The following is a 16,141-nucleotide window of genomic DNA, read 5'->3' as shown; positions in this document are numbered from 1 at the left end:
TAATCTTTGCACATGAGCCCCAGACCCAGTGCCCGGGTTCAGGAAGACTGGAGTGTGGATGTGATCAGAGAGATCAGAGAGGTGTTAAAGGCTCAGGAAGAGGGTGTCACGGTGAGGAGTGCTGAGAGTCAACAGAACAGAGGGAGGAGGCCAAGCACAGGACCCTCCCATAAAGTATGCAGCGGCCACAGAATTCTGCACTTAGTAATTCAGACCCTCACAGAATACAAGGAAGTATTCCATATAATAAGGAACCAAAGCGCCATTAAGATTATGGAAAGAGAATACACACTAAGTGTTAATGAGCTGTCGTTTCGTGCCTGTGCACTTGACAGAGATTGAGATTGAGAGTAACTGCCTGGTGCTGACAAGGTTTGGAGTAGTGGCAGGTCCTCAGGACTGCTCGTGGGGTGAAGTGGACAGGAGCTTTGCAGAGTAATTTCACATTTTCCAGTACAGTTCTGTGTTACATATATATGCAGGTGCTTTACAGTGTTAACTTTTATGCCTCATAAACCCTGTGAAGCAGGCATTGTTTGTATTTCTTTTTACGGAGGAGGAAACTGAGGCACACTAAGGTGGTAAAAATAAAACATGCTTGTAAATAATAAGTACAATACTCAGGCAAGGGGCCGCTCTGAGGAGAGCCAGGGAAAATGCATGGAGTGCTTCAGTTATGTGGATGTGTGCATTCTGCGAGGATGCCTTAAATACCTTGGGATCTAGAGGAAGACGTGATGAAGCCACACAAAACCAAAGTGACCCTGTGACCCTGTGGTTCTTTTCAGTCATTTTGGAGAAGCAGATTCGCATACCGCGCTCCCTGTCTGTGAAAGCAGCAAGTGTGCTGAAGAGTTTCCTCAACAAGGTAGGAGCTGCCTGCGAGCTCTCCTGCGCCCCCTCCTGAGAGAAGAGGAGAGAGCCTGCGGGTGGAGGCTCAGATGCTGCAGTGCTTCAGAGAGCGATGTGTGCTTTTCAGTTAGAACTGGACTTGTGTTTCAGAACCAGAGACCAGAGTAAATGCTGACCGATTGTCCTTGGCCAATGTCAGTTATTTACCCCCAGCTGACACTGCGTGTGAATGTGAATGGTCCACACGCTCGCTCTCCCCAGCGGAGGGAAGTGGAGTCTGTAATTCGTTATGGTGCCATTTTCAGCTGTGTTTCTGTCATTATCTATAAAGCCCTTCTCTCACCATGTGGCCAAGAATGTTTTCTATCCATTTCATAGTAAGAATTCTATATTTAGATAAAATTCAGAAGAAATGAAATGACATCTTAAAAATATAAGCATCATTCAATTGCTTGTGGCAGTTGGTAAGCCAGCAGCATTTAGGTTCTAAGATTGTGAATTTGGGATGAATAAAATTTATTCCAAATAAATGAAGGTAGAAAATTTACCACTGTGGGCACAGAGGATGAATTTTATAAAATTGGAAGATTGCACCTAGTTTAGATGGCTGTGTCTTTATCTTACGTGTGCGGGTGTTTTGCCAGAATGCAATCTGTAGCACATGCATCCCTGGTGCCCAAGGAAGGTGGAAGAGGGCGTCGCATCTCCTGGACCTGGAGTAGAGATGGCTGTGAGCGGCCGTGGGTGTTAGGGATCCAACCTGAGTCCTCTGCTGTGCTCTTAACCACTGAGCATCTCGCTGACCCTGCTAGGATGCCTTAAATATCTTGGGATTTAAAGAAAAAATGTAAAAGATTCAAGCCACATAAGAGCTAAAAATGTACTGAATCTTATCGTTTCAGTCATTTTGGAAAGGCAGATTTGCAGATATTTTACAACAGCAAATATTTAAACTGGAGGCTTATGTTTCGTAGTATGAAAAGTGAAGTTGAGAGATGCCAATGTATAAAATAAAATGCCTTTTATCAAAAAGGAAGCATTGTAATTTCTAGTGGGAACGAAAGCCAAGGCTTTATGAGTCAGCGATCAGACAATTGCTGTGTCACTGTCTCAGACAAATTAAGGTTTGTGCTTCGGAGGCTGGAACAATGGCTGAACATAAGTGTGTGGGAACGTTCAGAGGTTTCTGCGTTTAATTACTAAACTCTGACCCACAGAAAGAAATAACTAAACGCTGCTCTTATTTCCACATTCCTCCTTTAGCAAAGAGTGATGAAGCACTCCACCATTTTACAGACAGGGCCTTCTGTAACCTAGGCTTACCTTGAGTTCTGAGATTGTGGGTACTGTGCCCCACCATGGCTGCTGTAGGTTCTCTTCGTACTGACAGGGCGAGCTGATAAAGAGCCAGGAGGAAGCCTTACCTGCTGTGACCTCTAATTGCTCACCCGAGTCTGGGGCATGCTTTCTAGAAATAGCTAGACAAATGAAGCCATCATAAAACAGGAATTATACCTGCCTAGTTCTTGAAACACTGCTTCTGCCATAGGACCCAAAGGAACGATTGGGTTGTCACCCTCAAACTGGATTTGCTGACATCCAAGGACACCCATTCTTCCGTAATGTGGATTGGGACATGGTATGTAAATTTTATTTTCCTAGCCTGGGTTTTCGTGTAATCAAAGGCCAATTTTTATTATGTTAATATGTTATTGAAAAACTAAGAATAAATTATAGCTTAAGTAACTGGAAACTACTGTGTAGCACTTATAAAAAGCTTTAGAAACAGAATAGTAGTTAGTGTACCGGAGGAGGTGGGGATATTCTCGGGGCCCATAGCAGTGTTCCCCTTTATAAGATGTGGCGGTGGCTGCCGGCCTTGCACAGCAGCGTACCTGGTGAGACGAGGAAGAGAAAAGGGAAGTGTGAGGTGCAGTTCCTGTGTGCAGACCTCAACTGTCATGTCTTTATAGATGGAGCAGAAGCAAGTGGTTCCGCCCTTTAAACCAAACATTTCTGGAGAATTTGGTTTGGATAACTTTGACTCCCAGTTTACCAACGAACCAGTCCAGCTCACTCCAGATGATGAGTAAGTGATTCCACACGCTAAACACGTTTCCAAGCTTCTTCTGAACTCTCCTACCGTAAAGATACTTAACTGTTTATGGAAATATTCTGTGATGTATGTGTAATTATTACATTGCTGGGCATCAGCATCCATTACCTGCTAAAGTCTCTCTAGCAGTGATTATGTCTACTGACTTTGGATGTGTCCTCCCAGTTCCCACAACAGCCTCGTCAAGTGGGTGTTGTCATCCTCACCTTACAGACGAACCATCTCAGGGAGAGAGCAAGCGTCATGCAGGTGTCAGAGCTCACACCCCGGCCGACCGACCAAGGCCTGTGGGCTGCACTACTCCATTTTAATGAGGCCATCTCTCTGAGTGTCTGGGTGTTCCTTGGAAGAAACAGCAAGTTTCTAGTCTAGCCAGCAGGGCTGGAATGATGTCTGTGTCACATCTTTTAAAAATATAGTTTAGAGAGATTTGAGATTATTTTGACTCGTTCACTTCCTCCCTCCCTCCCTCCCTCCCTCCCTCCCTCCCTCCCTCCCCCCAAAGATACATTCTCTTATCCTTAGGGGCTTTGCTCCCCAGCATTCACTTTGCTCAGATCTTAGTCCTGGCATCCTTCAAAGCTGTCCCTTATGGTCTCAGGGTTGGAAGCCTTCTCTCAATGGATTTAATGTAATCAGTCCTTGATTTTAACTGCAAGAATCGAGACCTCTCTGATGTAGCTTGCTCCCTTTCAGATGACCTCAGGCACCTTTGTGTCCCAGGACTCTCAGGACTGGGCCTTACTACTCTGGGCCTTATTTTGCCTTCTGGGAGGGAAGACCACACAGCCCTGGTCTGCGTCTGCCTTCTCCCTTGCCAGCTATCTCATTGCTTCACCTCTGGAATTTTTTTCCAACACTTCCCCTACCTAAAAGCTTGCTTAGTTTTGCTTTTCCACAGAATGTTACCCCTTCTTTGAGGTATCCCTTTTTTGTTATTTCTTTTCATCTTCAGACATGTAAAGAAATGGTTACTGATGTTCTTAGTAATAGAGGGATAGGCGGTGTCTACCAGACTCTTGTCAGGGCAGTGAGCATTGACTGCCTTCTGTATTCTTACCACAGATGTTTGCTTTTTAAGCTTTGGCAGGTCAGGCTGATTTCTTAATTTCTAAGTTTCAGAACATTGTTTGGCTAGTCCTCTTCTCCCTGACGTCTGTGGAAGGTTTGACATCCTGAGCAGTGCCAGTTTCATCTCTGTAAAAACTGCCTGTCATCTTTTCCCCTTTGTGTGACACCAGGATGCCCTGGGCTCAGAACCTGCCAACCCTCTGTTTGCAATACTCAGTTTGTACCGCAGAGATTCAGGAGGCCCTGTATGGAGATACTAGCTGTTTAGGGGATTACTAAGTCGACAGATAAAGCAAAAGGCATGGCTAAGTGCTAGACGTTCATGGTCAAAATAGTCTGGTTTCACACAAAGCTTTGTCTATAGGAGAGCTATAGCAGTCATTCCTCACAGAGCTGTGTGTTAGAAAGAACAGGGAGTTCATCAGAAGAGAGATGCTCAAATCCATGTCACTCTAACCAGCTCTGCACCCTTCTGTAGAATCGTATGACTTCTCCCAGCCTCTTCCTTCTCACTGTCTCTACCTCCTAAGGTGCTGTGAAGAAGTTAGTGCAAGATAACGGTTTCTGAAGCTTCCCACCACCCCTCCACAGCTTTCCTGAGCCTTTCCATCTGTTTAGCATCTCCCTGTTTGTCAGATAAACCCCTCAGATAACTGGAGTCTAAGAACCAAAGTAGTAGTAACCTTTGACTCTTTTTCTGTGCTTGTGACACCTCATGTCTGCCTGTTGTCCCGCCATCTACTCCTGTCACAGAGTCAGTCTGTACTTGTTGATGTCTCTCATTCCTCAGACTCTACAGTGCCCACTGCTGATAGGGGGTGGGGGGGGCAGCTTTGTGTGGTTTTCATTTAACTATTGGATCCTTTTCGTATCCTGTCGAATTAACCCTAGATCCAGACTCATGCAAATCAAACCAAAAGTAAAGTGCCTGCCAGCTGATTGCTTCATCCTTTACTGTGCTCCTAGGAAGTATACATCCTAGACGGTATACTTCACAAAGGACTGCTCCAGTTCTTCAGCCCTAAATCAAAAACCTTCCGGGTAACAGCTGTCCTCTTGCCTGGCATTTTAAACCCACTCACCCCAGCACCACCCCAGCCAGCACTGTTCTGCCAGACTCTCAGCCATATCACTAAGAGACCAAGGTGTTTGGAGCAGCCTGTCATTTCCCATTCCCTGACAGCGGGTGCCACTCTCTGTCTGTGTCTATTCTCCTCTAACGGTTTTATCAATTGAAATGATTGCATTTATTTCAGACATACCAGAAATGCAGCTAGATCTTTGATTAGCGGCAGTGAAATACCTTCATGGAAACAGCACTAGAGTTTTAAACCTAACCATGGCGTTCCTCCCAGTATCACCTACCGCTTAGGGCCCTTCTGTTCCTGAGCTCTTTGATGATTTTCTTGCATTTCTACCAGTCTTTCAAATTCCACTTGTATAATGAATGCTGGTTTCCTTGATTTCTGCAGCTAGACGTCACCCTCCCTTCATAGGTGTGCTTAGCTCCCGCTGTATGAGATTTGGCAGACCGTGGGCTTTGGGGGATGCCATGCCAGCATATGCACCCATAGCAAAGCCACACGTGATGGCACGTGCCTGTGACGCTCGTTACCCAAAAGTACGGTGGAGAGTGATCGAGGAAGACCCCTGATGTCGACCTCCAGCCTCCACACGTTTGTGTCCACAGATGTACTTGTATCCATACGTATGTGTGCTGCTTTCTCTTAGGGCTTTCCTGTAAGGAGGGAGCTGTGCCATCTGTAATTCTGCTCAGCATATGTCTCCTTCGTTTGGGTACTGGAGTGTTTGATAGTTCAGCCCTACTGTGTTTAAACTAGATGAGCAGTGCAGCACAGTGCCAGCCTCCCCTCTCTGTGACTCAGGGTCTCCTTGCTCCCGTCTCAGTGGACTTACACTAGGGCTTTCTCATTTGCCTAGCTTCCTTCTCTTCACCATCTGCCTGGCTCTTGAGGTGATTACCAAACCAGATGTTAATTTAGACCCCACTTTACCTTAATCAAGAGAGTTATTCAGGTTAGAACTTAAAATAACTGACATTGTGATCATTTCTGCCTTTTAAAAATCCCAGTCTGGGGGTTGGGGATTTAGCTCAGTGGTAGAGCGCTTGCCTAGCAAGTGCAAGGCCCTGGGTTCGGTCCCCAGCTCCGAAAAAAAAGAAAAGGAAAAAAAAAAAAATCCCAATCTGATTCTGGGACATCTTGGTGACTCTGGGACATCTTGGTGATAAGGTTGCTTGTGGGGTTCTTAGTCTTCCTGTGAGGCTTTTTTCCCCCTGCTTCTTCTGGAACCAATTTAATTCTAATAACTTGATTAATCTAAGAACTTGTCTTTCCGGAGTTAATGTCAGTTAGCACTATTTTTTCTTTTTTGGTTGTATTTCATTGTTTAAAGGGTGAAGACATCTGATTATGATGAATGTTTGTGTTTGTCTTTCAACAGTGACATCGTGAGGAAGATTGATCAGTCTGAATTTGAAGGTTTCGAGTATATCAACCCTCTCTTGATGTCTGCAGAAGAGTGTGTCTGATTCTGCTTACTGCCATTTAGTGCATGGATCAACCGTTAGCCCGGTCACAGTTAGCATTTTATGTTGTCCCTACAGAAATCTCTCTCAATATCCTGTTAGCGACTATAGGAATCATATAGCTAAGCAGAGCTAAAAAAACAGAAACTAGTTTCCTGACAGTCATGTCAAACTCCAGTTATGCTTGCTCTCCAGAGGCTCCTAATGAGAAAGGACAGTGTCTTTGTGTAAAGGAAACAGCCTAGCTTGTCAAAGAAAGCCTCTGCTGCGTTGTGACACTCAGTGGGATGACATCATCAGTCTCCCACAGTTGTCACTTTGGGTTAAGGCATGGAAGGCTTAATTGTAGAGTGGAGGGCCATGCTAAATATATCTGCTAGTGTTACTGGTTTCTGAGTTCCCTCAGTTTGAATCCTCCTATAAATCTTCTCATTACTTTGGGTAATTTAAAGAAGCAGTTATCAAATTGATACACAATTGACTTGTTTTATTAAGAATTGGGTTCTAAGTTATTATCTGTGTTTCAAAAACTAACACAGTGATTTATTTTGTGTTTTTAATTTTTCTTTTTCTTTTTTTTTACAATAAGGGGTTAGCTTCTGAGCTTGCCTCTTCCGTGAATACTAGCATAATGATACCTGACGTGCAGAGACCCAGGCTGCATGGGAATAGGCAGCTGCTCAGGTAAAGGAGAAAGGAGGAGTGTACCGTAGCTGCAGAAAGAACAATGGTAGTATTCTGTCTCTTCTGGAGAATGAGTCCTGTAGCTGGTGGTTAAGATTTGATGTAAATAATGAGGAGGCTCTCGCTTCTTACCCTACTTAGAAAAGCATTCCATGTCTTCAGGGGAGGCGGAGTGAATATATTTTTATTATTTAGTATATGGGAAAATAATTTATCTGCTAAGTAGAATGTCTTAACTACTTGTGATTCCTTCCCCAGAGTACATTATCTGTACTTTGAGAGCTTTTCGTGGAGTCTGCAGTGAAGCTCAAGACCAGTACTGGTGACTTGATAGCTGTGTGACACATCCAGTACAGACCAGTACTGGTGACTTGATAGCTGTGTAACACATCCCAGTTCGGGCTCTTCCTGAGTTTTTGTGTCTAGGTAACAAGTGTGATACAGTACAGTCCATTCAGGGCAGAGTCTTCAGTTCTCCACAATATTTTTATTAACAGTAGTATTTAGCAATCTTTTATTTAAAGAAGCACCATTTTAAGCACCATTCTGCTGTTTATTTTAAATATTTTTATATAAAGGACTTTAAAATGGTCACCTAAACAAGCTACCATTGTCAAATCAGTAGACTTAGTTTCATGAATGCTGTACGGTGTTGAGCTTATAAGGCTTCAAACACGTAGTCATTGAAGACATCTCTGAGGATGCCACATTTCATTACAAGTGTAAGTTGTGTCAAGTTGGGTCGTGCATTTTCTTAAATAATGAAAGACTGGGAGCCGTGAAAACCTCCACTGAGGAAAGCCAACCAGGGACCATCAGTCGGTCGAGGCAGCTCAGCACCTGATGACCTGATGCCTGGAACCCACAAGCTGAGAGGAAGGACAGACCAGCTCCCACAGGCTGGCACCCGTGGCACGCACGAGGCCCTCCCTGCAGGACATAACTGTGAGGGAGCAGACAAGGGAGTGCAGTGAATGCACACCTAGAGGCAGATGTTTGTGCACACTTCATGTTTAAGAAGCGCGGGTTTCCCTGAGATCTAGAACATTCTTAAATCAAAAGGCAGTGTTCACGTCCTAAGCTTGTGGGGAGTTCTGAGATATCTATGACCTAAGTGGGGCTTCTCCCTTGGGGCACTTCAGACTGAGCCTTGTTAAAGTGCAGTGCCGAGCCTGCCTGGGAGTCTTCTGGGACTTGATATTTCATCGTGAGAAGCATTTTCGTCAAGGTATTCTTTATCTTGTGGCCATATTTCTTACTGGAGTGTGAGTCTGTGTTTTTTGTGATAAAACATTTTAAGAAGGGGAAATCAGTAAATTATCATGCATTTATCAACAAATTTAGATGAATAAATTCAAGTTATATGTCTTCCCTGCCCTCATCCCCAACAAAACTTATCCGTTTCTGCCAATACCGTACAAATGATGAACATTTTTCTATGATGAGGTTCTCACCATAATTAAGGTGGTCTTTGTTTTTAAATCTTTCTGTTGTTGTTGATAACTAATAAGACAACGTACTATGTATGCTTTATACAGAATTATTACAATGATTTTAGTTCCGTTCTTGTTTTCTGTCCTTCCGAGCCATGCCAAATCTGTATGTTATGGAAATGTTCTCAGAATCCTGCCAGGGGAATGCAGTGTGGACGGGCAGTGATTGGCACTTGGTGTCATAGAAATTACTTACCTTGCATAAGCTCGTGGTTGGATCGGTTATCACGTGTAGCTGGATGGATATCTAGTCCTGTGTTCTTGTTGTCGGTACTCACCTTAGAAACTTGTTTTGATTTTTGTCATGTAGAACACTGCCTTGTTCACTATAATGTAACTGTATTTGTATAATTTTTTTACATTAAGATCTTAAAATAAAATGTTTAATACCTATGAGGAGTGGACCATTTTCAACTTTAAAAAAAAAAGTTCCAGAGCAAGACTGTCAGCATTCGTTACAGAATTTCTGTAACTCAGACAATGTTTTAGTGCTGATGACTAAAGATTCTAGTACATTTTAACCTATTCCTCTTTGGGTCTTTTCATGTGAAAAACAAGAAATCAGCTAAACGTAGAACATTGTACTGTGCATCAAACTGAAGTTTATTCAGTCTTTCAGAGCAGGTCGTTCCTGTGTTAGGCCTCATGTTGATTTATTGTGTTCTGAAAGGCTGGAGCTTCTTCTCTGGGTAGTAGCTGGTATCCCACAAATACAGTCTTCACCATGGCTTCCCCTTCTCCCCTGGGCATTGCATCCTCAGTGCCTCTCTGGGCAGAGCAGGGAACTGTATAGGAAACCCCTTCCCTATATTTACCCAGATTTCACCCTTGCTCGGAACAGTTATAGGTGGGGCCAGTGAGGAGCCGTCCAGGCAGTTCCACAGCATCAGTTTAGCTATCTGAGCATTAGTGAGATTTCCGGGCAGTCGAAAGGACCCTGGAGTTTTAGGGGGATTTTGCATATAAATCATTGAGTCCCTGGGACAGCCAGCTTCCTTCCCCCAAAGGTAAAAGAGGTCTCCAGCCCTTGAAGCATTGGCAGTTTGTTTCTGAACAACAATAAGCCCTGAGTAGAGCTGGAATCTTTCCTAGATCTACTCTAGGAAAGAGGAATCAAATGAGTCCATTTCTTTAGTCCCAGCAGTCAGCCACAAATCTACTGCAGTGTATTGTGTATCATGCTAAATACAGGTGATAAAGCTGACCTCTGCCATTTACACCCAGGAGAGGCAGCTGACAAGCTGGCAGTGTTTGACTCAACCAAGGAAATGCAGTAAAAACACACAGTGGGGCCATGCCGCTGTCATGTCTTAATGAAGAGATGAGTTTTTATGACGATTTATGACTGGCACTTTCAAACTTAGAGTAGGTTCCACAAGTTTCCTGTATTTTGAATATCCATAGAAAGGTCAGGGCATGGGGTTGGGGATTTAGCTCAGTGGTAGAGCGCTTGGCAAGCGCAAGGCCCTGGGTTTGGTCCTCAGCTCCGGGGGGGGGGGGGGGGGGGGAGGTCAAGGCAAGGCTGTTCTCTCCCACACTAAGATTGGCTTTGCAGTTTGCACTGAGAAATGGCATTTGGCTTCCACCAGTGCAGTTGAGAGCAAGCTGTCAGATGCTTCTGTCTGGACCAGTTTTTTTGGTTTTTTGCAGCTCAGAATGAGATTTGGGGATGAAATGTGACAGGGACAACGTCTCGTGGAAGGCCAGGCCCTGTTGAGACTCGCATGCATTCACTCCAGTTGCTTTTAGTACTGGAGAAAATAAATGTATATTTAATGAAGAGATGTTTGGTATGGTGTTTTCCAGAGTGTGGGGAATTGAAAACTATCAGGTGCAACCACTGAACTTGAGAGTTTGTTAGCTCATTACACTCACAGGCTAGCCTGTCAGTAGGAATGGAAATGTGAGAAGGAGCTTCTGGAAATTTAACAGCGTCCTTGAAGTAGTTGAGTGCCATGGTTTCTGTTTTTCCCTGTGAAAAGATAATAAAGCTGCCAGTCAACAAATGGGCAGACGAATTGGCCAGTAGTCTTTGGAAAAAGGAACAAATGGCCAGTAACCATTTTGGGAAGTGTTCGATGTCCCTAGCTCTCAGGGAAATGCAAATTAAAACTACTTATCCCAGTCAGCATGGCTGTTACAAGTGTAGAGAGGAGGTTTAGATAAGGGAACCTTTATTCACTGTGAGTGGAGGTGCAAAGCCACTTAGCCATTACAGAGATCAGCTCTGTGGTTGCTCAAATAAGTAATAGAATTAGCATGCGACCCCACTATTTCAGTCCTGGGCATACAACCCAGAGAACACGATACCCTACTTTAGGGGTTTGCACCCCATGGTTGGAATCAGTCAACCTATTCATCCACCGACAGATGATAATGAAAACTTGGGGGTAGTGGTAAATTCAATTCAGCTCTAACGAAACATGCAATCACAAAATTTATCGGAGAATGGATAGGCAATGAAGTCACAATCTCAGAAAAGAACGGCATCTTCTCCCTCAGGCGGAATCCAGCCAATATGCCGTGCACAGATGCAAACAGTGCGTCTCTGGTAGAGACTGGCATGTAGAAAGAGAACAGGTTAAGGCGTAGGGGATGAAGGTAATGAAGATGAGTTACGCAAGCATAGAAATCTTGTTTTTCTAGTTCCACTTTTGCCCTGGGTTTCTTTCATGTTTGATGGTGGGTACGTGAATAAAAATAGACTCGATAGCGAACAAAATCCAGCTCAAAGCGCCACTGTTTCTGTTCCAAATGGCTATTCCAAATACAGACGTTCATTACAGCGGCATGGGCTGGGTCTAGTTAGTTTCAGCATACGGTGTATTTTATTTGCAGAGTGTTCTGTAATGTGGTTTAAAATAAATAAGGGAGGCATGGCTAGGACCACAGGGCTAGATTTAACTCTTAACACCAGTTGGGTATGGTGGCAAACACAAAATCCCACCTCCTAACATGGGGGACCAGAGGATCAGGAGTTCAAGATCCTCCTTGGCTGTACTGAGAATTCCAGATTAACATGATCAAAGCTTGTCTTGAAAGAAAGTTGGGGGCGAGATGGTTCAGTAGTGCAGGCCCTTGTCAGCAGTCCTGACAACATAAATGGGGTCCCTGGGACCCACGTGGTAGAAATAGAGAAGCCACTCCTGAAAGTTGTCCTTTGACTGCCACACAAGTGCAACAGCACTGTCTCCTGATAAATAACAATTTGAAAATTTTTATGGGTGGAGAGATGGCTCAATGGTTAGGAGCACTGGCTGCTCTTCCAGAGGTCCTGAGTTCAAACCCTAGCAACCACATGGTGGCTCACAACCATCTGTAATGGGATCCGATGCCCTCTTCTGGTTGCATCTGAAGACAGCTACAGTGCACTCATATATAACAAATATGTTTTTAAAGAAAAATGTTATAAGAACTTTCTGTTTGTGAGTAGTTTTCTGACTTTATATTAACACTTAGGAATAAAATGTATATTACAGAAACATAACTTTGGAATTTTGGGTGTGCTTGTGGGTACATGGGCCTCAGGCGGCCTCAAGTGGTCCATCTTTTGTTTGTTATTTTTGTTGTTAAACTAGAGTAGCCTGGTCTAGTTGGCCAGTGAGTCCCAAAGATCATCCTGTCTCCATCTCCCCGAGCTGGGATCACAGACACATACCACCTGCCCTGCATGTTTATCAAACTCAGGCATAGCTGTACGGCTATTTTCCCCAGCTCCTTAACTTTACATTTTAATGGACTCAATACAGAAAGAGAGAGGGAAGGAGGGAGGGTGGAAAGCCAGAGTCAGAGTCGGAGGGGGCTCGAAACCAGGGCTTGCTTCTTAATTCTGAGCTGTATCCTAGAAAATGTGAGCAATTTTTCTCATCACTGAGGTTTTACTTAGCACAGATGTTTCCGTGAACCGAAGGATCTGTATTTGTGGCTGGTTTGGCTCCGTTTTACTGTTTGGTTTGGTTTTGGTTTTTGTTAAGGATTGGGCCCACAGCTTCATACATACAAGGCAAGGGCTGAGAAACAGTATGTCAGCCTTGATGTTTTTCTAAACTTTCCTTATTTTAAGCTTAAGAGTATAATTCAAGCGTTGATTGGAAGATTCTGAAATATGTTTTTATTTGAGAATTTCGTGCATGTATACAATGTATTTGGTCATCCACCCAACATTCTTCATTTCAGCTCTAGACCCTCCCCCTCCTCGAAGCAGACAGTTGTTTTGTCTTCATAACTCACAGCCAATCAGAGCTGCCCATGTGCGCACGCTGCGGAGCCTTCCACAGGAGCACAGAGCAACCTACCCGTAGTCTCCTTAAGAAAGATGACACGCCCGCCCCGCCCCCACTTCCCTCAGCTGCCAGTAACTCCTCCCCTAGGAGTGAGTCCTTTAGTCCGTCCCCAACCCCCTACCTCCCCACCCGCGCCTTCAATTCATTTTGGAATTTGGCTTCATTTTGTGCAACTCGTACAGGCAGGCAACCACAGCAGCCGGGCGCATGGGTACAATAGCCCGGTCACGTTCAAAAGACAGCGTTTCGCAGCTCTCCTCCCCATCCCCTGGCTTTACGTCCTCTTCTAAGGTGTTTGCTCATCCTCGGGATAGATGTCAAATTCGTATGGCTGAGCACACCTATTGTTTATTCTTAGCATGATGGATTTGGAGTTCACATTAACTGCTGCCCAGTAGGAAAAAGAAGCTTCTCAGCCAAGATGGAGAGTAGAGAGCAGATACATTTACGGAGAGAGTTGCTGGCACGGCTGCGCTGAGCAGAAAGGTGGAAGATCCCTCGGCTCTCAGCAGGTTCCGTGTTGCACTGTGTAGGGAGGGGAGAGTGAGAACTTTTTTCTCAGCAGCAGCAGCAGCAGCAGCAGCAGCAGCAGCAGCAGCAGGGTTCCCGGGGTTCTGGTGTGTGTGTATGCGGAGGGAGGGGCGGGTGTGTAAATCGGAACTCCACTGTGGCGGTGCAAGCCGAGTGGAGGCACCATAGTTCTACAGGAGTTGGAAAAGTGCAATTTTAAGGAAATTTCTGTTTGATATTATGAACAACTGTATTTCAGAAAAAGTTGGCTTAGAATTAAAAAAAAAAAAAAGCATACGCATGTGCTTATGTAGATTTCCTGGGTTAAAATGGTCTCTCCCTAGCTCGCAGTGTGGTTTGCGCTTGTGGGAGATCGGAAGTGGGGCTGACAATTTTGGTCTTGGTTGGCTGAGTGATGATGCTATGCTTCACCACCAGGGGTCAGTCTCTTGCCTAAGGATGGTCAGAGATATCCTGCAGAAGCAGTCTTACCAGCAAGCACCCAGTGACCAAGAAGTTCAAGATTTTATTGGGGTTCATCTGTGTCTCGATTTTTTCTTTTTTCTTTTTTTCGGAGCTGGGGACCGAACCCAGGGCCTTGCGCTTGCTAGGCAAGCGCTCTACCACTGAGGTAAATCCCCAACCCCTGTGTCTCGATTTTAATCAAGTCAACATATTATTCAAATTGTTCTTCAGAGTGAAAGCTGCGTTATTTGGGAGTTTGGCTTAAGTAGGATTCTTTCCCTCTGTAGGTACTGTAACTTCTATGTTTATGGACTGCGACTGAGAACCTCCTTTGTGTCAGGCAGTGAGGAAATATATGTGAGGGTTTAATTAGGCCACATTTCTCCTGTGAAGAATACTTCTAGTTGATAGTGAGACTAAAAGCAGAGGCAGCCATGACAGGTACCTCTAATCCCGGTCTGCATTAAAGGAGAGCCTGTCTCAAATAAATAGAAATAAATACAAGTAAAATTAAAGCTGACATGGTTATTAATATGCACAGGAATTTAGTTATTTCTGTATCAAATGTTACAGGACATTAAAGCGGTGTCCTTTATTGATTTAATCTATAATTAAGACATTTAGATTGTCCCTTGCAAACATGATTTTAACTAGGGCCATAGGTTGCATGAGGCTCTAGTTTGAATCCCTGGGACTGATAGGTGTAAAAAAAAAAACCCCAAAACAACCAAACAGCCTAAGAGGAACAATGAGGTTTGAGCTGGAGAGATGATCAAGAGCACTCATTGCTCTTACAGAGGACCTGGGTTCAGTTCCCGGCACCCTCATGGTGGCTCATGGCCGTTCACAGCCCCATTTCCAGGAGAACTGATACCCTCGTCTCACCTACACGCCTGGCATTCATGGGGTGGACATACATAAAGCAGTCATATACGTAAAAATAAAAGTAAAAACTTAAAGAAAAAAAATCCCACAGGATTTCAGAAGCGTCAACTGGGGTTTTAAAGTTTCATTTAATCATGATGGCATGTTGGCATGGGTGTGGGCGTGAGCATGGGTGTGGGCATGAGCATTCCATGGTACACGTGCAGCAGCCAGAGGACAACCTGCAGGAGATGGTTCCCTGCTTCACTGAGCGTTTAGGGCTAGAACTCTAACCACCAGGCTTGCTTGCCTGGTGACTTGCTGACTGGGCTGCCGTGCCAATGGCTGTGTTAATAGTTGTTAAGTGTGAGATGCTGATGTGGAGGCTGGAGGCGAACGGCTTAAAGCAGCTGCCAAGAAATGATACTTTTCTTCCTAACCCTGTTGATTATTTCTGCGGCTTCTCTTAAAGCGGTAACTTACTTCGTTGGCCAGAATGGCTGATTGCAAAAGGAGCTGCAAGTCGCTGCACACAGCAGCACTCCTCCTCTCTCAAGGGTTTCTCGTCACAAAGCTTTAGGTTTGTTGTGCTGCGGACACACACTGTGAGGAGTCAGTGAAAAACTACGAACCACGTGTTCCCTTACAGAGGATCCTTGAAAGTATAAAAGGGTTTTGTCCTTTAAAAATAGAGGGTAGCACGTGTATTTTATTATCAAGGCCTGGAATTTTTGCTTATATTTGATTTTCAGAGATGCTAAACAGGCAAGACTTTCCCAAAGGATATCATGCCTCACGTCGGGGCCACCCAAGTAGAAATGTTACAATAGATGATGACTGCTGACCTGGACCCCGCATGTGTTAGCTGTCTGTAAGCATTCTAAACAACTGTTCAAAACCAGTGTGAACCAGGCACAGAGAAGATGGCCCTCTGCAACCAAGAATAATAAGGAGAATTTTGGGCTGGAGAGATGGCTCAGTGGTTAAGAGCCCCCGACTGCTCTTCCAGAGGTCATGAGTTCAATTCCCAGCAACCACATGGTGGCTCACAACCATCTGTAAAGAGATCCGATGCCCTCTTCTGGTGTGTCTGAAGACAGCTACAGTGTGCTTACATATAATAAATAAATAAATCTTTAAAAAAAAATAAGGAGAATTTTTATCCCACTTCCACCTAAACCCCCCTCCCCATTATCCTGTTACCCCTGTCATATCACCTGTGTTCTGTTACTAGTCCCCCACCCCCGTGATCGTT

At 44.5% G+C, this 16,141-nt stretch overlaps 1 protein-coding gene across 1 annotated transcript in view; it reads left to right on the top strand.

Moving 5' to 3' along the window:
• Prkci (protein kinase C, iota) overlaps positions 1-9,159 on the top strand; it is a 60,387-nt gene extending 51,228 nt beyond the window's left edge. Inside the window, exons 15-18 of the mRNA NM_032059.1 lie at positions 789-868; positions 2,402-2,491; positions 2,826-2,941; positions 6,503-9,159. Of these exons, the coding sequence (NP_114448.1) occupies positions 789-868; positions 2,402-2,491; positions 2,826-2,941; positions 6,503-6,590 (374 nt within the window). The 3' untranslated portion in view covers positions 6,591-9,159. The remainder of the gene's footprint in view (positions 1-788; positions 869-2,401; positions 2,492-2,825; positions 2,942-6,502) is intronic.
• Positions 9,160-16,141: the final 6,982 nt, after the last annotated feature.

This window comes from Rattus norvegicus, chromosome 2 (genome assembly GCF_036323735.1).
Source record: "Rattus norvegicus strain BN/NHsdMcwi chromosome 2, GRCr8, whole genome shotgun sequence".
Classification (NCBI taxonomy): Eukaryota; Metazoa; Chordata; class Mammalia; order Rodentia; family Muridae; genus Rattus; species Rattus norvegicus.
Note: the sequence above shows the minus strand (reverse complement) of the source record. Positions and strands in the feature narration are given on the sequence as shown.